At 34.7% G+C, this 27,976-nt stretch overlaps 1 protein-coding gene across 1 annotated transcript in view; it reads right to left on the bottom strand.

The window, feature by feature from the left end:
* PTPRQ (protein tyrosine phosphatase receptor type Q) overlaps positions 1-27,976 on the bottom strand; it is a 120,528-nt gene that overhangs the window by 76,264 nt on the left and 16,288 nt on the right. Inside the window, exons 14-30 of the mRNA XM_042890276.1 lie at positions 27,759-27,865; positions 27,215-27,312; positions 24,693-24,855; positions 23,168-23,428; positions 20,360-20,520; positions 19,296-19,407; positions 18,264-18,490; positions 15,478-15,547; positions 13,769-13,968; positions 12,118-12,367; positions 10,508-10,636; positions 9,540-9,686; positions 7,716-7,888; positions 4,452-4,662; positions 2,578-2,730; positions 2,278-2,457; positions 1,437-1,544 (exon numbers count right to left, since the gene is read on the bottom strand). Of these exons, the coding sequence (XP_042746210.1) occupies positions 1,437-1,544; positions 2,278-2,457; positions 2,578-2,730; positions 4,452-4,662; positions 7,716-7,888; positions 9,540-9,686; positions 10,508-10,636; positions 12,118-12,367; positions 13,769-13,968; positions 15,478-15,547; positions 18,264-18,490; positions 19,296-19,407; positions 20,360-20,520; positions 23,168-23,428; positions 24,693-24,855; positions 27,215-27,312; positions 27,759-27,865 (2,750 nt within the window). The remainder of the gene's footprint in view (positions 1-1,436; positions 1,545-2,277; positions 2,458-2,577; positions 2,731-4,451; positions 4,663-7,715; positions 7,889-9,539; positions 9,687-10,507; positions 10,637-12,117; positions 12,368-13,768; positions 13,969-15,477; positions 15,548-18,263; positions 18,491-19,295; positions 19,408-20,359; positions 20,521-23,167; positions 23,429-24,692; positions 24,856-27,214; positions 27,313-27,758; positions 27,866-27,976) is intronic.

Raw genomic sequence — 27,976 nt, 5'->3', positions numbered from 1 at the left:
TACATGGGTTACAAGGTGAAGCAGAAAGCAAGTCCAGCTCTAGGGTAGTCTGTTGGCTAAATCTACTGGCAACGTATGATTTCATGCAACTCTAACGAGCTCATAAGCCCCTGAAGAGCTGAAGGAGTAAGTGGGCTGCACTTATGAATCAAGTCAGCTCTGAGCATCAACCTTGATTCCTATAAAGGCCTCATCACTTCACTCCTGAAGTAATCTATCTATAAAACTGAAGAATAAAAAAGTGATAAGAATGCTGGATTATGCTATTCAGTTTGTGCACAAATAAATATATATAGATATTTTAGAATTTTCTTGAAGCTTTTTGATGTGAAGATGTCATGGAATCATCTTCGTTCCTGATTTCTGAGCCCAGGAATCAAGAAAATATTCACTGTAATAAATCACTACTCTTTGGAAGGCAGGACAGCCCACATAAATAATTCCCATGTGAAGAAGCTTAATTTTCAATTGAAATGGATTTTTCAATTTATCTGGCATGGAAGATAAATATTTAAGTACCATAGCCTAATATATTGCATGCTAACATTGCTTCAGTTAGATGTAGTGACTTTGCTATCTGGAGTTATCTCTCTTTTCAACTCATCAGAACTGAGGCAAGTTGTCATTTCTAGGTTGCCTATAGTAAGGATACATGAACCTCAATCTGAACTTCATTGGGAAAACTAAAGAAAGAGAAGAACAAGATGAGAATAATTACACAGAACTTTGTAATAAGGCAGGAATTATCATTGATTTTGTCTCAATAGTTTGCCCTGGGCTTACATTTATCAATTAATTATTGGTCTGAAACTCAACTTTCTGTTACACTCAGATGCAGGGCACTTTAAACTTAAAATTTGTTTCAGGGAAATAGATATTGAGGTAGGCAGTTTCCCATTCATGTGATATGCCTTCCGTCTGCAAAAACTAATAGCGTAGAAGCACAAAAGCTGTAAAACAATATGATGAACACTTTACATTTTGCTGTTTACTATTTTGATTATTTGGCTACTCTACTTATCTGAACTTCATAAATCTCCATAATATTTAATCGTTCAATCCTTTACTTTCTTTTTTCCCACTTAATTATTTCTCCTGTACTGTAGTGTATTTGACAGCTGTGAGAGATAAATGACAATTAGATTATTGCTTTCTTTATTATTTTGATAAAATCTGGAAATAATTCAAAGCAAATGATAATAAAAACCTGATATAAATGAGGAATGATTAAGTATTGAATTCATATCTCTGCTCTGTAAATGAAATTCCCATGTTTCTCTCTGCGGAGGTCAACGGCAATTCAGCCACTGACTGATTGAAGACTAACAATTTCAACAAACATTGATTTTATTAATAAGCTTTCTTCCCATCCTTAGATACGTGTGCAGACTTCTTTAATATATCAATCATATCGTTATTGCAAATGATACATTTACCATCTTCAGGGGTTCTCACAAAAATATCATTCTCTTCAGACAAAGCACTTTCTCCAATCACGGTAGATGCTGCAACTCTCATTTTGTAGTTGGTGTATTTTTTTAAACCTAAAAAGATTAAGTGGAAAAAAAAAAAAAAATGCCAATGATTCTCCTTAAACATGTTGTAGCTTTCTTATAAAACTATTCAAGTGTTCTAAGAGTTTTTGAAACATATTTGCCAACTAAAATATAGAAATTGCACAATATCATTTATCTGGGGAATGTCAAATAAACACTTAGACAAATCAATAAGTTTTGAAATAATTAAACTAGCTTCAATCCTATAAATTGCTTTAATTATGAAAACAGGAATGTGAACATACACACAAATATGTGTTTTATTGTACATGCATTACACTGTTTAGCTCAAATAAGTGCCTAAAACAGCACAACTAATATATTTCCTTCAATTAGCATAAATATTATCACCTCAAAAGAAGAAAATTATTATTAACATCAGACAAATTCTGTATGGAAAAGAAATCAAGAATTAACTGTTTCGAAACACTTTTCTGTGTAGAAAGAATGAGATGAGGAAAAATTGGTAAGGAGAAATCCACTTGAGAAATTACTACTCGCTACATTACTTGCCTTATGTAGTCCTCTCTGCTGCCCTCACATTCCCTACATACCTCTCCACAGCAGACAAATCTGGCACCAATTTCCCGTCTGCACTGTGTGCATGTGTGGATGGGGCAGAGATGATCTACCTACCTTACAGCGGCTACAATGCAAAAAGTTGGAATAAGCAATTTTGAATAATATATTTGCAATTATTTTTTAGCACACGACACAGTACCTGTCATAAGTAAGCTGTTGTTTGAAGTTGTTGTGTGGAATGCTCTTTTTGTATCTAGCTCCATCGCATAAACAGTATAATGAATGATTTTCCCATTGGGATTTGCTGGAGGATCCCAATACAGCAAAACAGAGGAGGAACTAATATTCTTATAGGATATAGTCTGCACTGAGCTTGGAACTTAAATGAAAATAAACAAACAAAAAAAATGTAACAGTAAGTAAAAGAAACAATTTTTAACAGATTAAAATTGCCTGAAAGAACTTGGAGACATTAACTTAGCTCTGAGCTACATTTTACCTTGCTCACGTGTCCTGACTGTGAGAACAGATGGTGGCCCTTCTCCAACAGCAGTGAAAGCAGACACACTGATTGTGTAGTCTGTGAAAGGTACAAGGCCCTTTATAACATACGACAGTTCTTCACCCAAAATGTTAGTGGCATACTGATCATCTGTGATTAAATAGAGAGAAATAGTCACTTATTTGTAAACTCTTATTTTTTCTTTTGTGTTCTAAACTCTGACACAGTAACCTACAACAATTTTACTGCAAAAAGAATTACTTTCCATGGCAATCAAAAAAATATAAAGAAAACGTTACACAGTGTCTCATCACCAAGGAGTTATTGTTATTTAGTCAACCCTTAAGCATGTAATCCCCTCTGCTTTCCAGAGGTCTTCTACGAAGTATGAAATTCAGACAGTAGGAAGAAGGATAGATAGCTTGGCCTAGCTGAAAGAATGCATGGTAACAAACTAAAACCAAACTAAAACTGACATCTATCTCAAAATAAAAATAAAATTTAAAATAAAGAGGAATCTAGGAACTAAGAAAAAGCATACTTGTAGAGAGTCTGTTTTTCCCTATGATTACAGAACTGTAGCTCCTATGTTGTTGAGGTTTCTGATTATTTTTTGTTGTTTTTAGGGTTTTTTTTTTTGTTTCCCTTCCCTCCCAACGGCTATACTTGGCTCCCATCACATATCACTTCATGATGGTATTTTCAGCAGAAGAGTCAGAGCAGAATGAAGAAATCACACACATGCCCACAAAAAGTTTTTGCTGCACAAGTGAGCACATCTGTGCATCAGTCCAAAGTCAGCAGCAGCCCAACTGTTCTAGCCAAAATCCTCTATGATAAAGGAGCCACTATGACATTGCAACATGAAAAGGTTTGGGTACTTTACACATCTAAGTATCAGGCCCAAAGATCAGCATCTAAATATCAGCAAGCACTGTTGAAAACTTGGCTGTCAACAACCTTACTATAACAACTATTATAATAATTGTGCACTATATTACAACAGAGGATGTTTGAATTTAATTTTTCATCAACATAGACATTTTAGCAACTCACTAATTGAAGCTGAATGAGGCAGTAAAAAGAAAAGTCACTTTTAAAGCACTGTATGTTTTCTCTGTATGACAGAGAAGACCCCTTAGGATTACTATAGTAAAGATCCACTCAACATTACAGAATTTAATGGATTAAATTCTGGTTTTAAACACTGGTGTAGACAGAGGAATCCAGTGATTTCAATAGCTCTTTTAAAAAATTGACTTTCTGTCTACTGCTTAAAATTCTCATTGTAAAAATTCAGAGTGGTATTTTAAGACCTCGCCTGTCAGCAAAAGACTGCTTAATGATTTGTTAATATTCATACTTAGCAGAGAGACACTGTTCCATTGATAATACAGAACAAGTGTACACACTAATGACATCACCATGTCATGGGGTCATCTCCACCTGTTTGTAACCCATATAGTCAAGTTGTAACTTTCTGACCTATTTACCTTCACTGACATTTGAAAACCTATTAGTCAAAAGGCTTAGAGAAATCAAGGTCTCTGAAGGGCTTGCAGATATGTTAATCCCTGACAATCACACCTGCTTTGGCAACTGTAATAACTGATTGTCTATGCAGCTTGGCTGATGGCTTTCGGGTGCTCCTTTCACTAGGAAGAAGGTCAGCTGGGTGACAAGGGGCTAGTTCCTGCCTGTGTGGCATTCCCATTTGCTTCAGGAGGTTATTTGGTAGTAAAAAAATCCAACTCCAGCAAATGACCCATTCATAATTTGCCTGAGCCATGTGCTAAAGTTTGCAGTTGGGACAGTGATGGTGGTCTTCTGGAGCAAAGGAACAAGTAGAAAAATATCTTGAAATATCTTACCCAAAGTAGAATGTAATTCTGCAGCTCCATTTATAGCAGGCAAATGATCATCAGATGCACTTGTAAATATCACTGGGGAAGCTGTCTGAATACTAGAAAACATTTCACCTGAACCTTCATATAATTCATTGGCTGTTTCTATCAAATTCCAGGTGGGAGAAGGTTCAATGTTTTCATTTATCATGTATGGTTCCAAAGAATCAATCAAATACTAAAAATTAGAAAAATAAAGTCACAATCTTAGTCATTCTTATATTCCTTATTGCAATTTATACATACAGCATATAAATTGTGTATTGCAACCATTACAATGATATTCATGTGATATATAACTAACTTTGCAAAACAATATTTTTTACAAGAAAACTCAGGTGCTTGTATCCTACAGCTTGCTCATTTTAAAAGTAAATGAACAGAACATGCATTTTAAAAATTTCTTAAAATTTCTTAAAATGTGGATTTTAAAGTTTCAAATTTAATGTTACTATCCTTGTAGCTATATCGAAAAGACACATTTGAGCTTGGAAGACTCCATTTGTACTAAGCATTTTCCAGCAGGATAGGAGGTGCTGACAAGAAGAGGGCTTCAGATGCCCCCACTAGGCTTTGAGGAAGAAGAACAACAGGTTGATCAGACTGATGAAAGAGAAAAAGTTATCTGTATGACCTCTGAGTAAAGAATAGATGAGAGTGGGAGAAAAACCGAGGCTAATAAAATAAGAAGATGAGTTTTAAAAAGGGGAGTAAATATGTGGAAAAGAAGAATGAAAGGGAGGCAAGTGATGTAAAGGTCAATAAGACAGCAGGGTCAGGCAAAAGACAAATTTGAAAAGGGATGCAAGTAGACTTAAAGGGAGAAATTACTACTGTGAGAGGTACAAGGAAAGCTGAAGAGAGAGAGGCTAGAGAATAAGCGTAAAATGGTGTATAAGCACTAGATCGTTTTGGCCTTTCAGAATGTGGGACCAAATCCAGGACTGCAGTGTCTCTAAATTGTTATCCTGTCATCCGTGAACGGTCCCCACTCACACATATGGACAACTTCACTGCCAGAAAGAGATGTTTTTGTAGCGATGCAATTAATACACAGTAGCCCTCTCCTTACAGACCTCAGGTGGAGAGAGGAGACGAAGCCTTTTTTATCAATAGCCTTTTTTATTTTTATCAACTACATAGACGGTGAGATTGAATGTACCCTCAGCAAGTCTGTAGATGATACCAAACTGAGTGGTGCATTTGACACCATAGAAGGAAGCGATGCCATAAAGAGGGACCTGGACAGCTTGAATAGTGGGCCCATGTGAGCCCAATGAGGTTTAATAAAGCCAAGTACAAGTACAGACTGAGAGAAATACTCATCGAGAGGAGCTGTGCCAAGAAGAACTTGGTGGTCTTAATGGATGAAACGCTGGGCATGAAGCCAAGAGTATCCTGGGCTGCAGCAAAAGAGGGATGACCAGCAGGGAGCGGGAGGTGAATGTCCCCCTCTACTCTGCCTCTGTGAGGCCCCATCTGAAGTACTATATCCAGGCCTGGAGCCCCCAGCACAAGGAAGATGTAGAGCTGTCAGAGCAGGTGCAGAGGATGGCCAAGAAGATAACCGAAGGGCTGGAGCACCTCTCTTATAAATGAAGTTTAAGAGAGCTGGCCTTGTTTAACTTGGAGAAGAGGAGGCTCTGGGGAGGCTTCATTGTGGCGTTCCTTGAAGAGAGTTTATAAGCAGGAGTGAGGCTGACTGTTTATATGGTCTAATAGTCCTAGGACAAGGAAGAATGGCTTTTAACTGAAAGGGGAAAAATTCAAGTTAGGAAGAAATTCTTTACTTGGAGGGTGGTGAAGCACTGGAAGAGATTGTGCAGAGAACCTGTGGATGCTCAATTCCTAGAGGTGTTGAAAGCCAGGCTGGATATGGCCCTGGGCAGCCTGATCAGCAAGGGAGTTGGAACAGGTGATCTTTAAGGTTCCTTCCAATCTAAGCCATTCTGTGATTCTTTTTTACCATTTTAACTAGGTTAGATTAACCACAGCCAGATATTCAGCATCAATCTAACCTAAGTACGAACAGGTAAAAGACATATATGCCTCATTTTCACCAACCTCTTACATGAAAACAGTACTCACATGAAAATAACTTCTGTCTCTGAGGCTTTAAACAGTGTTATGATTTGTTTTGTTCTTTAATTAGAAAATTAAATTCAATAAGCTTTAGAAAGCATCATTGATTCTAAATTAAGAATTCACAAATTAGGAAATCCCAGCATTAGTTTATGTCTCTGTAGATAATTTTTCATCTTTTCTGTATATACTATGATATAATCTTTAATTATAGGGTTACATAATTTCACTTTTCAAGGACCTTAGTCTGCTTTAATGAATGAATCCTTATCCTCATCTTTCTCCCCAGCTCCTTTATAAACATTTGGCTCCAGGGCTCTATTTAATCTATAACATGCAGCTTAAAAGAAAACTCCTTCAGTGAACTCTGTATCAAAAACAAAGATTCTGTGTCAGAAGACAAGCAGTTTCTAAAAAAGGAATTATGCAAAGTTTTGACAGCTATGCTCAATATTAAGATCTTTTTAAAAAGCCTTAACTTAGAAAGAACTTTCTTGAGCTGCTAAGTATCTACAGTTCTGTGCAGCATGCTCAAAATGGCCTACGTATGCAGAGCACATCAGTGGCCAAAATACAAAAGCTAGAGAAGTTGTCACTGTAGTTCCACTAAGGATTTTATTTGTATGTAATGTGTAGATATCCTTACATCCATAGCATGGAGTTTAGTATGCAGTGTCAGACACTTAAATACAAGGGTGCAGATGATGCCCTGAAAGGAAAGCACTTGAACAGCTCTAGGAAACTTACACTGCACTCACTTCTCCATAGGATTCACATCCACATCTGGAAGTTTTCCTGAGTGGCTATTTACTGATCTAGACACCTATACTCTTCTTTAGGTATGCTAACAACTGTTATACTAAAAAGAAAATAATATCATCAGTTGGCTATGGAGTCTTGACTTCAGTAGCTACAAAATTCAGGATCTGGATTTCTCCAGAGTTCTTTATGATTTTCATGTAGTACAGAGAGCATCCTTTCAAACCTCTTTCAAACAGCCAGAAAAAGAGGGTGGCATGGGGAAGCTGGCATTTAAAAACATTAATAACTCATCTGAGGCAGCTAATTTCACATACTGTACCTACCGAACAAGGCAGAGAACCAGATTTAATCTAGCAAAGAAATCTGTATTTAAAAGAAGCTAAATACCTTATTTTTTCCAGTGAGAATTATGTTTTCCAGTGTAACTTCTTTTTCTTGCACATGGACTTTAACTCTATACTGGGTAATGATTCCATTTGGTTGTTGTGGCTTTCTCCAAACAATTTTTATGTATGTAGCTTCCACTTCTGCTAGATGTAAATCTGATACAGCACCTGGGACTAAGTGTTCAAGAAGAAAACTGATTTAATTACAAATATCCTATTACTACAAGTTTTTTTCAGCACTGTAAGAAAAGTACAATATGCATTTAAAAAAATTTCACGTTCTTATCCTCTGAGTTGCACCTACATAGGTAGAAAGTTACTTTACATGTTTGTTTCAGCAAACAAGTTACATTTCTAAAAATATTCACACTGTTTTTTCCCACATATATGACATACATATTACTATGGTCAAACGATGTAAATTAGGATAGTTCTACTTAAGCTAATGCACTGCTATTAGGCCTTATTTCTAGGTATGGACTCTCAAGTACACTGAAAATGAAAACTTAATTCCCGATTCATCAGTGTCATACAGGAATGAAATAAAAAGCTGAGAGAAAATACACTGAATGTGGTACATCTTGTTCATTTCAGTTTTACAGTGAATTTCAATTCAAATCCTCCTAACTATGCACTAATAATGATACTGTACTGTGCGTAGGACTGACAGATATCAGAATAGTTTTTTTTCAAAAGTATTATATTCAGATTAGGTATGAAAAAATTGTTTCTTGCAAATATACTGCAGAAAAAGACAAGTCTGAAATTCCTTGCATAATGAAAGTTGGCACATGTGATGTTAAAATTAGACATTCCATGTCATTTAAAACAAAATCAAAAAGGATTTGGCTTCTGGCTGAGTTTAGACAGAAGACAAAAATGGCTCTGTTGGGGTGGGTCATCTCAGGAAACTGCCTCTGAGATCTCACAAAATCAGATAGTGTTGGAAAAAATAGGAACTACAAGGAACTATCTCAATCGCTGGTTTTGGCAAAGCTTGCTATTAAGGTGTAACAGCAGGAGGAACCTTAATAGCAAGCTTTGCCAAAACCAACAATTGAGACTTTTCTAAGTTTGTGCTCTGTAACACAAAAATAATAAAAATAACAATGTTGAAACTGCCTATCTATGACATAGTAATTCCCATTTTTTTTTCAGGTTGAACTCTTACCTGCAGACCAGTAATTCTGCACAATCTCACATACATATAAAAATAAAATTACGTTTCTACCGAGCAAAAGTCTGGCCCCTGAGGAGTGAGCTATTGGGAGCCCAAACTTCCAAATCATAGCATGAGAGACTCTGAAGCAGAACTAATAAGCACTTTGCCCCAGGACAAAATCTCAGTGTTTCCCTCAGAGACACGGTCTCTTGTAAAGGTGGCTCTCTTAGATAGTGCTGAGAGACCCTGGATTTGGAGAAAATCAGTCGAATGAGATTTCAGGGTTGAACAAAGTGGTCATAGTGGAGTCCTGCAATGTTATTTCCCTACCACTTGCTGCCATCTAACGTCTAAAAGGGTGACATGCAACAATTACCATATCTAAAGTACTACTTTTGCTCAGGCAGAAGCTACTTTTCTTTCACAGCCTTTGAAGGCTTCTATACGCAAATAAATTTAATGACTGTCTATGAACTCCAAAATAAAGTTGGAAAAATAAATCAACTCCATAGATTTCCAGCTCGTTTCTCTCATTAGTTTATTAGACTTCTCTTTCAACACCTTCATTCCTTCTGTTGCAAGGAAACTAAATGTCTTTGAAAGAAAAATTGATACTAGTTACTATGTACAGCCTATTTACTTTATTTCTGTATGCTTACTTACCATCTGCAGGAGTGAAAACTGTGAGGTTTGTCTTTGGTCCCACACCAGCACTCGTCTCTGCACTGACATACACATCATACATTGTAAATGGCACAAGGTTATGAAATACGAACTTATGATCTTTTGTGCTGTTACCCAGAATATGTCCTGGAATGAGAATGAAGAGATGGTAGCTCAAAAATTAAACAGTTTATCATTCATTTATACTGAATAGATCTACTTTTAAGGAAGATGAAATGCCAAATTTGTTTCTGAAAAGTATAAGGCATTTCCTTATTGGAAATAATACTAAATGGCTTTAAAAATTAAAAAAAAAAAAAAAAAAAAAAAAAAAAACAAAAAAAAAACCAGCAACAAAACAAAGGAACCTAAAATACCATTTCAGGGATATATGGCTTTTAAGAGAAGGAGATTTTTTATCTATTTCTTTAATTATTGTTGCTGTTCATGAGTTAATTTCTCTTGCTTATCCCATATCACTCCAAAAAAACATTTAGTAGACAGCTCGTTCACTTCTTTAACAGTATGTAGTTATATAGCCCCATAACCTTGTCTTTTTAACCACATCTGAGTTAAAGAATAAATACAAAAACCCCAAAAGAGACTGAAACCATGCAGATTAAAATCTTCCAAAAATATTTAACAGAAAAAGAGTAAATGTAAGATACAGAATTATTTGAATATATATGCATTATAATTTAGCCGTGAGTTTAGCTTTCCATTTTTCAGAAAGAATGAGAGGAGCTAGTTTCCTCTACAGTTAAGAATATCTAACATGAATTTCACTGTGTACTAATCCTTATAATGGGCAGGTTTAAAAGTTATTTAAGAAGTGCTGATCATTCTAATACTGAAAAGGATACATAGCGGTGCTTTCAAATTTTCTTTCTCCACTGGTGGTGACACTAAGAATGCAAGTGTAAGGACAAAAAAACAATCAACCAATCAATCAATCACTTTAGACTTACCAGATGGCCCATACAGCTCAACTCTGTAACTAAATTTCCCCGTTACTATGGTCGGTGGGTCCCACATCACTGAGAAAGACTTTGCAGTAATGTTAATCTTGGCAAAATTTTGTGGTGGATCTTCTGGAACTTAATTTTGGAAAAAGTCTTTGAATATAAAATAATTTATATCTAGAATTCCCAAGAATCACATACCAGACAATTAAATTAAAATATAAGCATTAAATGCACTGAAGAAAACTTACATTGAAAGCACAGCTCATTAAACTGTCTTAATTTTATTCCTTTTTTTTTTAAAAAAAAAAAAAAAAAAAAAAAAAAACATGATTCTTGCATAAGGTATCAAAAGAACTGGTAGTATAAAAACAACACTTAAAACATAAAGGTATCAGGGATTTTATAAAGTTTGATACGGACTTATTACATACAGATTACATACGGAAGATGCTCAAATACTACTGTGATGCTCAGCAATATAGAGCTCATGTGGAGTAAGATTTTCTTTCTCAAACAGTTTTTTTTTTCTTATAGATTACCTCATATAGCTGATTTCTGAGAGCACCAGTGATATTTTATTACCCAAATCTTCAAAAACAGATACAGGTAAGACTGCAAAAACATTGCACCTCGTATTTTCATGAAACTATTTGTGTAAATTAAAGCAACTAAAGAAGCCGATCTGTTTCTGAAGCATGCATTCCTTTCTGAAGTACACCTTCACAAGTTAGTGATATTACTACTGAAATGGAAAACTCCAAAGACAACTAAAAAATCCAAAGACAACTAAAACAGCTGCAGTTCTTTTTAACCATATAGAGTTAGAAAAAAAATGATTTCCAAAAATGCCCAAGTAAACTTTTTTAAACCGCTCTAGACAGAACTGCCAAATAAGGATGCTTTAATGCTAGCAAAACCATTCAGATGAACAGTGCTAGAAGAGAATTACATTTATTTTCAGTTGAATGGTGCTATAACCGTTTGATGAATGAAAGAGCAGCCCAGCAACATCAAACCGTATCAGACAAAAGAAGGATGCAAACAAAAAAGAAGGATAGCAAACAAAAAGCCAGATTAACATTCCTCTGGAAACAAGAGTTTTCTAGTATAGCTGTATTAACACAATTGCCCATTCTGCTCTTGGATAAGTTTTGATTTCAATTCTAACTTCTTAGAGAATTTTGAGTAATCCAAAAACCAATTTTTCCAATGCTTAAAGATTTCTTCAGCACTGACCAGACTTCTGCAATAGCTCCAGACTGAGGAAACCGTGGGAAAGGAGTTTTCTTTATACTGCTTTTTTTTTCTTTTTCCCCTGAAATGCAAGGAAGCTTTAAGCTTATTGCTATGTATACAGTATATACGCTCTTTTAATTCTATGACTGAAACCCTTTCCGTTCAAGCTTATTTTTAATTTTCATTCCATTGCATTATTAATTGAAGTTCTTGAATTATCCTTCATTTTTCACAAAATTAAAGAGAAAAGAATGATCTGTCCTGAGCACGCTTTGATTCCCTTGACTTTTCATTATAGGTGAATCCCTACCTTTCTTTGTTTTTCTATAAATCTGAGAACTTTATTTACTTTTGAAAGTAATATATGAAAATAATACCTGATTCCGGCGTTCGGACAATTGCACTGTCAATGTAGCCTGCTTCAGTGTTAACTGCAGAGACTTCAAAAAGATAGGTGGTATATGCCCTCAGGTTAGTTATAACAAAACTAATTGGCTCATTCCAAACAGAGCTCATTTGACTAGATGCTTCTGTACTTGCTGTAACTGTAGTACTTGAAGGAACTGTGGACTTGCCAAAAGTAGTTGAAGGAGTGGTAGTACTCCACAGAAATGATTCACTGTTATCCTAGTAAGACAAATATGAAATATTATAAACAGAAAGCATACCGACTGTTAATATATGGATGTAAAAAAAAAAGGCAGAAACCTTTTGAAACAAAATCACCTGGATCTGGTTCTATTTTTTTATTTTCAAACTTCAGTATGATTGAAATCAGTTTATCATTTCATTATTTGAAGTGCTAGCACATCTTATTAGTGACAGTACTACAGTGTTTGCCCTTATTCAAAAAAATTTTAAACATCATTGAGCAGAAGGAACTTTTTAGTCTCCATTTAGCTATTCCCAGTTTTATAATTCAGATTACATCTCTACAAAAAAATAAATTATCTCTAGGGAGGTCTTTTTTCAATATATGTATTTTGTATGCCTACATTTATGTGTACATACATATGCACGGAAAGAGGTAGACAGATATATACATATATAGCAGGTACCAGACAGAGGTTTTCTGATCTGTACTGTCAGGAGACAACTCTGAAAAGCTGCTGGGCTTTTCAATCATTGATGTGTTATGATTCATAGGTGGGATATTCTCTTCTCAGTGCTAAATTAAATCAGCCTGACATTTACAGCCCTCAAAAATGCTTAACATTATCACAAAAATAAAATCTGAAACCAAATCCCTGATCATTTTTTATTATTTAAAACTGCACTTTTCAATGTATTACTAAGTCTAGCACCCTGAAAAAAAAAAAAAAAAAAAACACATTTAGGCAACTTGACATCCTAATAGTTGTAACACATGGCTCAGAATAAAGGAGAAAGGAGAACAAAAGTTGAAAAGGAGAATATTCTTCAAGAAACTCTGAAAGCTATATATTGGCTTCAGGTTGAAAACAGATAGATAGTAAAAATTCTGAAATTAAATATTCACTGAAAATTCCTGAACAACTGTCTACAAAGAATTATTGAATATCACTCTGCTATTTCTTTTTACGTTGCTTTGAAAAGTATTAAACTATTCTTGAAATGTGATATGCAGAATAGAGCACAACTTAAAATATACAAAGCTTTATAAAACTTTATATAAAAATATTAACAGTACTACATCTCTACAGTGACAGAAACATTTTTTTTTACAGTGAATGCTGTAAAATTAAAAATGGAAACTGAAACATCAAATTTATTTATTCCATCCTTTTCTATTAAAAGTACATCAATTAATTGATCCTTTCTTGACATTGTTATAGGATTAAACTGAGCTTTTCAAGGTAAAATTCCCTTCTTAATCTACTTCTGACAGAAAATCTTTTCTTCACATTATTATATCCTTCCTCAGACCTAACTCTGTAAACTACTGGGGATTGTTCCAAAAAGCAAGCCTCCAAATGGTCCCAAAATTCAAATTTTATTATATTCTGTAGCTTCAGTCTATTTCTAATTTAAAAGGCTTATAGCACTTACATTACACTCTGGTAACCTCCCAGACAGAAGGTCTTCTACTTTAACCAAGACATCTTTCACTACAATTCCACTTCTTGCATGTTTCACACTAATCTTGAAACTAGTTATCTTTCCATTTGGTTGTCGAGGCAGAAACCAGATCAGATTTACAGCTGTATAATTTAAGGCTTCAACTGTGAGATTCACTACTTTACCTGGAGCTTGAAAACAAAACAAACAAAAGCAGTGAGACATACTTTTCTTCTCATTAAATACATATTTCAGAATCAAATCTACCATGATTTAAAATGATTTCCATTATCGTTTAGTTCTACAGTACCCAAAGAACCTATCACATTTCAAATATTTGTGCTCTCCTATATTCAGTGATCTTAAATGGAAAATAACCATTTTAGTTAGACCAGTTCAAAAAAGCCCTTTGTATGTTGAAAACCATACTGTCCACATAAATATCCACTCTAGTTAACTTTTTCTAGATAACTTTATTGTTTTAAACTGAACTTCATTTTGATCAAGTCGTTGGCATCTCTTTAATCATCACAGCAATAGCTTAAAAGAAGAAGAATACCATCAGAGTGACATACAACTCTCACCTCCAATTTCAACAGGTCTTCCAGTTACATTAATAATGAGGGTTTTACCTTTAATACAATGTGAACAGAAAGTATCAAAAAGTAAAAAGCTGAAGTTCTCCTATGGGAAAATGCTAGTACTGTCCTCTGTCAACTACGAGTAAATAAAGCCCACTGAAGTCTGGTTCTCTGTGAGCAATTTGTTACAAAAATAGTGAAGAATAATGATTTACGTAGCACCTCCAAGTTAGTTAGCTACACCTTCTCGTATCTGGTTTTACAATGCGTTGTTATCTCAGAAATCTCATGCAGAATATCTTCCTGCCTTTAACTGATATTATGTTTGACATTATGGTTTGTCCTGCTACAGAAATCAGCCTAGAGTCCCAGACACAGAGGGACAATCACCACAATGGCAACACAAATTCTATATTTTAGTTACACTTGTTCACCTCCACAGAACTGGCCTGGTGCCAGCGCTTCAGTCAAGGTTCAACTGCTCCTGAAGTGGAAAAGCTTGGAAAAGCAAGGCTAAAAATAGTAAATTTGTAAAAATTATGGAAATACAGCATAAAAATATATATATATTTTAATTTTCAAACTCATCAAGTCGTATTTTCATATCAGTTGTGTCTTTTTTCACCCCTTTTTCTTTACATTTAAGAAAGAAAAACTTAGTAGAACATATTCTGCACTTTCTAGAGAAGGTACTTTGACTTAGGCAATGAACAAATACAGCCTGACACAAGGAGGCAATTCAAGAACCGACCCAAGTACTTCCAGTTTCCTAGTACTGCTGCAGGCACTAGCTGATGGGTGTAATTCGGAGACAGGTCTGCTCTCCTCTGACACTACTTTCAGCCTACCTAGAAACTTGTATCAAAAAACACCAAGAGAAACAGAGTTTTCATATGAGAAACTCCACATGTGCACACCCTACATGCTGTTACTAGCAAATAGTACAAATAGCACCATTTTCCACTGAGTGAGAAAATGCAGGAACAATTGGGATTTTCTTCTAAATGTATCAGAATTTGTACAAATTAAATATTTGTGCAAATATAAAATATGAAGCATCAGGGGTGCTATATTTGAGCAAATTAGAGCACCTCTAATAAGCAGGTTCAATAAAATTACCACTTTCTGCAGTCTGGAAAAGAAAAGGAGCACTAAATACTCCAACACCAGCACTGTTCACAGCAGCAACCTGAAGAAAAAAAGAAATCAAATTAGAGAACCTATGGGATGTACAGGCAGTGTGCATATCTTAAGGAGAAGCAGACATTCACCTACCAGCTTTTAAATCATTAACGTACAAATGAACAAAACAGATATGGTAGAAAGAATCTAGAAAACTGAGTGATACATTGAAAGTCTGCCTATTTGAGATTTGCAGTTTTAAGAAAAAGTCCAGGGTAATATGACAAAAGCATACAAATTTTTGCATGGTGGAGAGGTCAACTATACACACTGATTGACTTTGAAGATAAAATAAATGCTCGTGAAATGTGCCATTAGCTTCTAGAAATCTCTAGGTGATCATGCCACAGGGTGACATTATAGCAAAAAGTTTGGAAGCAAGTAAAAAAAAAAACAAAAAACCAAAAATACCAAAGTTACTTTGTGGATAACAAAAGTTCACACAGTTCAAGTAGTTGTAATTCAAATTTGGAAAGAGTATTAACACTTGTGCTTTGAAGTACAGAGTTGATACTAATTACTTGAAAAACGTTCCTTGACTGAATATTTTTACAAATTTATCAGTGATCAGGTGCCCAAAATTTTGCAAACATACAAATAATTCTCAAATATGTAGCGATAGCAAATAATCTCTGTTAAGTACTGTTTCTCTACAAATGTTTCTTCATTAGATGTCTAGAAACAAAATCAAGACTGGGCTGTCAGAAATAGATTGGAATATTCAATGCTATTTTGAACTGTACTGTTGTGGTACGTACCAGAAGGAATTTAGCAAGAACAAGCCAGGTAAAAACAATAACAAATTTTCATCCTTGCAAAAATGAAGAGCTTGTAAATGACACAACAAACTCCTCCCCAGAAAAACACTCACTGCTTCCTCCCCAAAAAATCCAAAAAATACCAGCAAAGAAATAAATTACTCAGGACAAGGAAAATATTTAATGTTTCCTTTTGGCCACACATTTCCATCTCAGTGAGAGTGCTAGTGGGTCAGCTAGTGGGGCAGCCCACCAAAGCAGCAGATAGGCTAATAGCCCTCCACTTGCCAACAGACTTTTAGTCACTCATGCTGAAAGCCATGAGGTCCCTGCTAGCCCAGTGTAGCTGGGTCTAAAGTCACTTTCATGAGTCAAATTCAGCTCTAACATCAATGGCTAAAACATCAGTAATGAGAAGAAAAGCCTCCCAAATATATCAGCCAAAGGCAAATCACTGCGAAGTAAAACATGATTTAAATGTCCTACAGCTTTCCCAAGGAAGAGCAAAGAAGAGAATTTGCAAAACCTTCAAAAGTGAATCTCACACAAATAAACTGAACTATCTTAATAACTTTATCTACCTGAACAGATTAATGAGCTTAGTCTAAATAATATATATTTTTTTCTAATAGGAGCTGATTATTTAATTTCTTCTTCAACAGATGATTGCAGGCAGATCAAAGGCTAAACATTTCTGCTTTTCACCAGCAAGGTCATCACTGCAAGATTCACAGCAAGCAATTTCCCCACAGTAGCAAGCCCTAATTAGATTTCTACTTTCTTACGTATGCACATCATCATTACAAAGGATTACTGCACAGCTCTACTCCTTGACTGCCAAATCTAATATTTTTCCATGGTATCAATTCACATTACATGGAATGAAACAAACTAAGCATATTATTTCATTTTATTCTTGACACTAAAAAGAAGTGCCTATCCAAGGTTCTTGTGAAAGTGTCAGAGAATTTCATGGCAAATGTTGCCAAGAGAACAATAATGCGTTTCTGTCCATTTGAAGTTATTTACACTTGAAAAGTTCAGAGAAGGATCAGGAGTGCCTAATCCAAATTGTGCATATAGAACTCATGAAAATACATCTGCTGATTTTGACAGCAGGTACCTCCTGTAAATATCAAAGAAATAAAATCTATGGAAAGGACAATGAATGGTACAACTTTTTTATTTAGGAAACGATAACAGGTAAAACATTCGGGCTTGGGGAAACTAGGCTAAGATGTTTACAGGCCACACACAAACACAAGGGAAAATACAAAGATAATTAAATAAAAAGGAAATTTTTCATCAAGTATGTAGCTGTGTATCCTTCTGTATCCTTCTGTTCAGTGAGTGGAGTTGTTGGCACTCCCCCATCACAAGTACACAGTTGGGGTGAGAATGTGTCATAGGCGTGTGTATTTGCAATATAGAAAGAAGCCTGCTTTTCATCTCAGTACTAGGAGAACAGTTATTGATCAGAAAGTGAGCAAGATTTTAGATGACAGCATATGAAAATTCAGGACAGAAAATTCCTTCTTCAAATAATTCAGTTTAAAATCAAATAAAGAATTACACATGTATATATGCTTTTATGGATTTGGTTGAGGTGATTTAGAAATCTGCGTGTAATATCCAAAGTGCACCAGTGATTTGAAAGACTAAATCTCAGTGAAGATGAAGTGTACAGATATTTTTTAAAATTCTAACCTGTGCTCTGTGCTCTCCACCACATATTATATGTCAGTAAGAATATTAATAGAAGATACTATGTTTTAGAACAGTTGTGGTTAGAAATTATTTTAAGTATATGTAAAAGCCACTAAAGTAAATAAATACCTGCTACATGCATTTTGTTACACAGCAGAAGTTATTAACAACGTGCATCAGAAATCAGTGCACTTAACATAGTTTCATAGTGCACAACAAGGGAGAGTTCAAACTAAACAGTATTCATAAAGCTTTTACCTTAATTTCGTAAGTTGTTCCAGGGTTAAGATTGGTAAGAAGAACCTCCAGACTATCTGGCTTTGTTGTGACCTGTGTATAAGCTGTTTGCATCCACGGGCAGACCTCTTTATATTTAACAATGTAGGACAGAATTCTCCCATTTGGATGCTGTGGTGTATTCCATGACAACAGAATTCCAGCAGAGCCAACTCTTTCACCTGCAAGTAATGCAGGGGGACCAGGATCTAAAAATAAATAAATAAGCAATATGTCAAAAACGGTCTTCAATTAAATTTCCAAATGATGGAGACATCCTCATAGTTACTGTAAATAAAAAAAATCATCTGCCAGCAAAAATAAGAAAAAGTACAGAAGACCAAATGTACAGTTTAATAAGCTTTGTTTGTTTGTTTGTTTTCCATTCAGTTGTTTGTTTGTTTCTGGCTACAGTACTGTTACAAAAAAAGATTAAATGAAATTTTGAACTTCAGGAACATTCTTTTTTATGAATGCAAAATATGTAACATCATAGCAAACAAAACAACATAATGCCAACTTAATATTTCAGATATTCTAGCATGCTTAATTTAAGTTCCTTTCATTAAATAAAATAAATTACACTCATAAAGTATGTCTGATATGGCTATGTTTTTCTGAAACATCTCAGAAGACTGCTGTTCCATGCATGGATATTATTTTACAACTAAAAACTTTTCAGAAGTTTATCAGTTGCTTTCCTTTGTGTTTTCAGGGTTTTGTTGCTGTTGTTGTCGTTGTTGCTTTTTTTTTCTCTCTCTCTCTCTCTCTCTTTTTAAAATTTTAAATAGCCAAGCTAATGGATGAATACCACCACTACTCACAATGAGGGTTTATTCTGAAAAATCTAATAAATTCTCATGCTCTCATAGAACACCTCTGATTCAGTATATATTTTTTTACATTTAAAGAAAATTAAAAATTCTGTAGTACTATGTATAATAGTAAATACAAAAAAGAAATCATTGTTAAAAAAAAAAAGAAATAAAACATAAGCAGTCATTTTTAACTTACTTGTGACATTTGTTGTCACTGTTCTACCGGCAGGTGAACTGTATGTGGAAGAAGAAACTGTAGAAACTGTAACGTTGTATGTTGTTCCAGGTGTAGTGTTATAAAAGTCAGCCTAAAATATGACATCGGATTGTTAGCAAGAATCATGAAAATGAATGCCCCATCCCCCATAACTGAAAACAAGAACAACAACAATAGAAGCCCCAACCCTGTAATTTTAAGCATTGCGATACTGAGAATAATTACCAAAAAGGCTGGTAAATGAGCTTTTAGAAATATAGCAGCATTTGCAACTGTAAGAAGAGCAGTTCATACTTGCTAGCTACAGCACAACATTTTATCTTATTTAGCTACCCTCCATACTATTAATTTTATCACAGAATCACTTGTCAGTGTATCTATACAGGTGTTTCTGCAACATCCTCATTATTCAAGCATATATTTAGCATTATAAAATCACCTCTTGAAAGAATAAACACAAAGCAAGTCTTGAAAAGCTTCCAACGTTCTGATGGTTAAGTAAACCCATCATTTGAAATAAGCATAATTAAAAACTTTTAAACAGTCATTAATACAAAATACCTGTATCTGTGTAGTTCCAATAAAAAACAAAAGCAAACCAACCAGAACAGCCATTACTTCTGTTAATATTCTTATATTTTCCAGACTGTAGAACCAAAAAGTCCTCCTATTTCTTTTTGATGCCTCAGCAGCGAAATGTTGCCTGCATTAATGATTTAAGCACAGATCTTCCTGGCAAGTACACAATTAATGAGTCTGTATTACTCAACAGCTCTGCCCTTCCTTTGTTAAACTATTCATGAACCTTGGATGACTGACTGTATCCTTGTAGCAGACTTGAAAAAAATAAAAAAAAGAGAGAGATTCGCTAACTGTTTTAAGGTACCAAACTCTGGATGCTGAAAGGTGCTTTCAGTAATTTTATATGAATACCTCTCTGGTCACATCTGCATAAAATAGCTAAGGAAGCAACCTTGCATTCTTCATCAGTACGCTGCACAAGGAAAAGCTGGCTGTGCAAGTCCTGTAATAAAAGCACATACTTGATACTCTCTAACTCCAAGATCTAAGATAACAACAGATCCATGGTCAGGAATAAGATCCACACGAAATCTGTCTACATGTCCATATGGTAGTCTCCAATACAGGGAAAAAGAATCTGATGAAACATTGAAGAATTTAAGCCCTTCTGGTTTTGCAGGTTCTAAAAGGGAAACGTGAAATATAAGATGTTAAACTAAATACATCCTTGACAAATATATAAGTAGTTACAACTGGCTATAAAAGCACCCAGGAACAGCTTACTCACTCCAAGAAGGATAATTGCTAATTAGCCCATGCGCAACAGCATTTTACAATACAGTTGCTGCACTACTTCTGAGATATGGTTGATAATCTCTGAACTATGCTGTGTAGATATTGTGGAGATATACTCAGGTATCTCAGTCCACTGTTTGGTTAAGCAAGAATCTCAGCACAGTCTCAGTGCTTCTGCTGTACTCAACCTTAAAAGTTAGCACTACTGCTGTACCAAGTAATGCTACTACAGATTTTCTGTTCTGTTGCTTGTTACAAAATAGTTAATTCTTTTTAAATAGTTTTCATATATCTGAAATCCAAGTAATTCCAGGAAATCTAATTAGTTAAGTCTCCTATTTTTTTATTTTGGACTCCTTTCATTAAAGCCATGTTTTCACATGTTCCTGAAATGTCATCTCACTTTCTTATTTTTCTGCCCTTTCAGGCACTTTTAAATCTGTATCATTCACTCAAGTCCTACCAATGAATCATACTGTAGCTTCATCAGTAGCTCATTAAAACATTACATATCTTTAATATTGTATTATTGATCCACATGCACATAGCCATAGTGCAGATAGCTAAAAACAGTTCCTGTGCATACCTGACACAGCAAGCCCCATCAGAGATGCTCTTTGTCACATGCCAGATATGCACTACCTTGCACTGTCCTCTGACTCCCTTACTAACTTGTTTCTTCTGAATTCGAACTAAGTCTTCTGAGCTGTTTATACACTAATAATGTCCTTTTCAGTTTAAATATCACATCACTTTTATTCTGAAAGAGTTCCACTCATTTTTATTTACTATAAATCTATTTAGATTATGTATCCTTCCTGAACTCTTTTCCCTGCAGTTTCAAACAGATCACTACAGCTCTGCTACCAAATATTCTCCCTGAAATGTTCATGCATCCAAATGTCAACACTAGGTTTTTATACTCAGTATTTATTTCTTGCATATATGATTGGGTTTTTGTATTCCTTTTAATTTATTTTAATACTAACAGGGAAAAAAAAAATCAATGTAGAGAATTGCAAGTGTAACCGAGAGCACATCTTCTTCCTTTTATTACACTTATTTAAATTATAAGTCCTAGTGTTACCATTAGTACTACTATTTCCAGACACTATGCTTGTACAGGTCTTTTATACAAACCCATGATTAAAATCTGAGTTATCATAGTATTTAAATCTGTCTGCCTCAGTCGCATTATTTCTGAATCAGCAGCAGAAGACAGCCTAGAAGATTCCACATGGAAAGAGAAATGTAGTGCCATGAAGCTAATAATAGTCCTACTATTACCCTATGATTGAGAACTACCTCTTCCACTGACACTGAAAAAAGTTTCACTTCTACCCTCTTGCAGTTTTAACCATGCCACCAATGCAGCTCACTTGAGCCTCAGAGCACCTGGTCTTCTACTGTGCTCCTATTTCATGTACATGTTAACATTCACTTCTTACCAGCAGTGGCCAGTATACTTGTGTAAAGTATACAGCCAGCATATCTGCGTGAAGCACAAAACAACTTCCTGCTCATTTCACTGACATAATTCACTGCAGTTGAGAAGATACATCACGGAGCATGGTGTGCAAAATGCAACATGATAGTTTTTCCCAAAATTAACCATTATAAACCATAAGGCTCAGCATTGTGATGTAATCTTGACACGTTTAAGCAAAAGCAATCACAAATGGATCAACCAACCTTATTTAAATCTCTGAATTAGAAAAAATATTAGTAATGACTAAGTATTACAGTATTGTGGTCATGGATCAACTTATAAAAGATGTGCAAGATTTTTCTTCATAGTTTTTCTCTCAAGACAACTACTTCAAAGTAAACATAAGGATTTCCACCTCTATGTCATTGCATTTTAAAGACTTTTCAAACTCTTGCTTCAAACCCCCTGACTACAGCTGAAGCACATGATCCCTAAAGCACACACGCAAATGTGTGTCATTACGTGTCTCATGACATGTCAATGAGAACCTTCAATACTTCTCAGGTCTCTCTCTGTCATTGTCACAGGTAAAACTTCCAAAAGTGGTATAGGAAAGTAGTAACAGAAATTCTGGAGTACCTTTTTGCCTTTTAAATTTCAGCTGTATTTTACATTATTTTATTGCATTAAACTGCAGGCAAATGTCAAGATTGAGATTTTACCCCATAATGTTTTAAGAACAAATCCAATAAGAAACAGTTTTTGAATGGAACATTTTCCATTCTAAAGCCCTAACTCTGCAAACATTAAAGGTTAAGTTCAGATAATGCATAACCCTTTGCAGGATTAAGACCTGCAAAATAACGAAGACATTAAACATGGCCAAAAGGCATGCTACACATATAAATAATATTATTTCTGGTAGTGACCACTAGATTTAAGTTGCGTACATTACAGATAATGCATGTCCACAACCACAGCAAACTGTTACATGTAACCTCTCTTGAAATTCCCATGTTATTCAACCAGTGATACACACAAGGCTAAATGGTTATTGAGAGCTACCATTCGTCTGCAAGTAGAAAAAATAGAAAACTGTACAGACCTGCTACAATTTCAATGAAGGCAGGAGCTCCTTCAACATTGCCTTGCAGTCTTTGCAGTGTGAAATTATAAATACCCCCAGCAGTCAGATTTGTAACACTGAAGTTAGATACTGCTCCTGGAATCATGAACTTGCTCATAAAGGTGCTGTTTGACAAAGATGCTTTGTAAGATGTGAAGTTAGTCTTGGTTGGATTCCACATTAAAGTCGCAGAGGAAGTATTTACCATTTTCAATGCCAAATTGCAGATCCCAGCTGGTTCTATAGTAAAGTTACTCAGATTAATAAAGACAATTTTAATACATATTTCTTGTAAAAAATGTAACAAAAATATCAGCATTTGAAAATAAATGGTTTTTATTTAAATGATTTTTGGGTTCAGAGATTAATGAAATATTAATGCACATTTTAGAAGTACGTTTGTATAGATATCTAGTAAGTAGTTCCATCATATTACCCAGAATAAAACTTGACAGTGTCACTCTACTGCGCACTATGTAATTTATGGAAGAGAATTCCAGACTTATCTAATCTTCTACTAGAACAATAGCATTGAGCAATCAGAGTGAAAAGGAAGTCTTTGAGGTGATTTTATTCAATTAAACATTTTCTGAAATGCTTCATAAGACATATGATTTTAGAAAATTGTTCATTTTAGAAAGGGAAACAAAAAGTGCATAATCACGGTGATGAATCCTTTATTCCTCTTGGAATATCCAGAATTCTAAAAGTGTAGATATTTATCGTAAATAACATCTCCATTAATATGCAATGCACACTTTCCATTAGAAAATTAACATTTGCAGTCCTCCAAAAAAAAATGAATGTTGTAATTATTTATAAATTTCTTTAATTTAAAAAAAAAAAGCATTATTCCACTAAAGGCAGCATTATTCAATATGAAATGTCATTAAAATTGTGAGAGTAATTTCTCCATATTCTGGTCATATACTGCACTCATGCCCAGCAGTCATGAAAATATTTGCCTGAAAAGAAGTACTTTCAGGACCAAGATGATAATTATTCTCTTTTATTTTCCAGTGACAAAATTCTGAAGATCTAGTTCATTTTTTTCAGAGATTCATTCATCTTTGTCAAACTAACTGCAAAGCCTTCTAGCAGAGCCTTCCTTCATCAAGGAATTAGAGTCCCAACAAGCCACAGAAAACTCTTCCAAGTGGGGAAGACTAAGATATGTACATATATAAAACCAAGAGTTGATTTATATTTTGATTACACTTATCTACTTTATCAACTTTGTCAGGCTTGTGCTGGAGCTGGAAGAATTTTGAGAGTCCAGTTTTTTATTCAAATGATTACCTACAACTATGTTTAGACTCCTCGACTTCATCAAGGATCCTGTTTAAGCAACTTTGACAAGAGGAAGCAAAATTTTCCCCCTAAAGTTAAACTTTATTTTGTACACTCTGATCCTTTTGCACGACTTGCATGCAATGATTTAAATGCCTCTATACCCATATTTACTTTTATTCAAAAGTATACAAATGACAAGGTGCTTCCTTACTTGTGATGACATTTTTCTCCACAGTCACAGAGGAATCCCAGCCTTTAATTGTCCTTAACTGAAATGCATATTCCATCCCGGGGGCCAGATTTTTCACTACAGCTCTGCTATCATAGACAGTTCTGGTAAATGGCTTTCCATTATTCATTAGACAATATGAAAGCTACGGAAAAAGAGTAATTACTTAAATCCAAAATGATTAAGTTTATGTAATTCTACTTACATATTTATACTTACTTACAATATTATATAAGAAATTATATTATATATTATGTATCAACTATATTATAAAAGGAGTTATAAGTAAAAATATATATTATTAGACTGATGTGTTAATAGAATAATGTAATAACGATGATAGTTTCTTATGTCATACATTATTGCACTTCATAAAATTTATGTTCAAAGATTCTAACTACCTGTTTATATACAAACTTTTATAATATTCCCCATATTTTAGAGACAAAATAAGGAATAGGGCTGAAGTTCTATGTTCCACAAGGCTGATCCACTACTTACTCAAATATTTCTTAATAGTGATGCAAGCATTTTTAATCTTCTAAAAATAGATGGAGGACGCGAAGCCTTTACTCTTGGAGGGAGGATAATAGGTTGTACTCTGACTACTCAATCACACAGCTGTACCAATAAGCTGTGGAATTAACTACAAGATAGAAAGAAGGAATGAATAAAAGAAAGAGCCCTAAGGAATCAGCCACTCAACTGAGCTCACTAGGATACCTTGAAAACTCACTGCTTTGAGTCACTGAAGAGAATAAAAGTGCTGCAGATACCAGTTTTAATTTGGCCCCTTATTTCCTAGAGGCTGTGAGAATTCCTTTTCACCGCCAAGACAACTCTTGAGGTGAAGGAATAAATTCCTGTGATAGTCCTTTCTGTGGAAACAGAACACTGCTGCAGACTATTTCTCATCTGCACTGGTGAAAACCAAGATGCACAGTGTGTCTGCCCTTCAGAGGAGGGCTCTAGACAAACATTCTCAGCACGCATATCTGCAGGGGTTTCTTGGTAGTGGCAGTACTGTTAGATGAAGATGGTTTGCAGCTGTTTATGTCAGTGTGTTCTGTCTGCTCACCAATTATTTCCTCCAGGAGTGGAGGGGTCATACAGGTGATCTGAAAGAATTTAGATTCAGCTGCTGTGGATCTGGGAAGGAATAGTGCAGTTCCCTTAGGCATCTACTTATTGCATCTACTTATTGTGCTGACACAAGACCTTTTAATGCATACTAAATCTTGGAGACTGTCATCAACTCATTAGAATTACAGCACTGCAAAATGCTAGAAGCAAAGCTATAGATTAAAAATTTACATCTAGCATAAACAAGTTAGGAAAGTTTCTTTTGTGTACTCTTTTTTTTATGTATATTCCATAGAAAGTTGTGAGCTGGGACAATTAATTTTAAATGGTTAGTAAAATGATCCCTTTTATGCAGGTGCACTTCACTAAGCAACCAGCCTACTGAAGCCTTTCCTATTAAAGATTTATAGACAACCTCATTTATTCTGATAAAGCACTGTCTAATGTGGCTGCTTACTGTATGAGATACCAATACCAAGCAATAATACAGTGCCATAAAGATCAGTATTACAGATGACAATTATTTTCCATGGGATTATAAAAATAACCTGACCACACACAAAAGTGTGTCAGAGCTGCTTCAGAACATGAACAAGAGAATCAAATTAAATTTTGAAATTTGTAAAAATACTCCAAACTACATTCAGCAAATGGTGCTGGTGTAGGTTAACTGTCTGGCTTTATTCATTCAGATCAATGCAGCTGCACACTAATGAAGAGAGAAGAACTGCTAAGAGACAATGCTTAACAGTACTGACACTTCAGTGGTGTGGGGAGCAGAATTGGATACTTTAATATTGGAGTATAAACTACGTAAAACAATTAGAGCAAGGTACTTTGTTTCACGGTTTTTCTATGTAATGAAAAATATCCTAGCCAGTAAGTTACAGTACAGGATGACACCTCAAAATCATCATCAATTCAAATGACAAGTTTACTACTAAACAGTTTATTACTGAAGAGTTGACTGTATGACCGTGTTTATACAGTGACTTCAAAAGGCAAAGGATAATCCAAGATAGGCTGCAAAAGACAGGATACAAAAGAGACTGGTTGAATGTCTCAGTGAAACATGATCCACAAACCAAGTGTTTAGATGTCACAGAGAATTGTTTCTGACCAGAGAACTGGAAGAAAAGAATTCTATATTTTAAGCTAAGTGTGGCAAAGGATATGCTTCAAAATGCTAATGATGACAAGCCAGTCTGTAATACTAACCACAGAATATTAGAACCTGACCATCTCTAGAAACAATATTTCCCTCCCATAATTACATGGTTTATGACGACAAATAATTACTGTTGTAGATACATGTTATTATACATATGTTTGTATGTATTTATCTTACTATACATGCAAGATAATAATTTCATTGAGAAATTTATAAGATTGCATTGTTTTTCTTCCCACTCTTATCTCACCTGAAACTTATCAAATCCTCCTCTTGGTAGTTTCCAAGACAAATATACTGTATTTTCTTCCTGCCCAAGCACCTGCAAGTCTGATGGTGGATCAGGACCTGAGGTAAGAGTACGAGAGCATGCAAAATTTAATAGCAAAATATTTTATACTGAATTGAAGGAAATACTGCTGTAATTCATTACTTTACAATTCAACGTGGTTACAGATTTCAAACTGTGCAGAAATGGGGAAAACTCACTTATCTCCACGTATTAGCAACTGAATAAGAAATACAAGCAGTGTTTGTAAGTTTTTGTAGAAACATTCCATTCCTGACAGCATGCTGATTCAATTATCATAATTCCATTAACTTCATAGGAAATTTATTTGTATTGAAAAATCTTCATTTGATAACTTTTAAGAATGTTAAACTTGAAAAGAAAGACACACATACATTAATCTAGTCACTTATTTAATTGATTTAAATAAATTCATGCATTGATTTAATAAAAACTATGTTTTTTAGAGAAAACATTAAAATGTAAAAATGAATTGTGAACCTACAGGTGTTAACCTTGAGAATGGTGGGGTGACTTCTTTTCAGTCCACTGGTTGTCACAATACTAATCAGGAAATCAGTGCCTGGCAGAAGTCCCTCAAGTTTGTACATTCTACAAACGTCAAAGAGATTGTTTTCTTTAGGATTCTAAAATACATGCATCTTAATGCTTCTAACTACTTACAACATTATGGATATTATTTCTTTATAATTTCTTTATATG

Source organism: Lagopus leucura, unplaced genomic scaffold (genome assembly GCF_019238085.1).
Source record: "Lagopus leucura isolate 7727_CA_CO unplaced genomic scaffold, USGS_WTPT01 Super-Scaffold_100159, whole genome shotgun sequence".
Classification (NCBI taxonomy): domain Eukaryota; kingdom Metazoa; phylum Chordata; class Aves; order Galliformes; family Phasianidae; genus Lagopus; species Lagopus leucura.
Note: the sequence above shows the minus strand (reverse complement) of the source record. Positions and strands in the feature narration are given on the sequence as shown.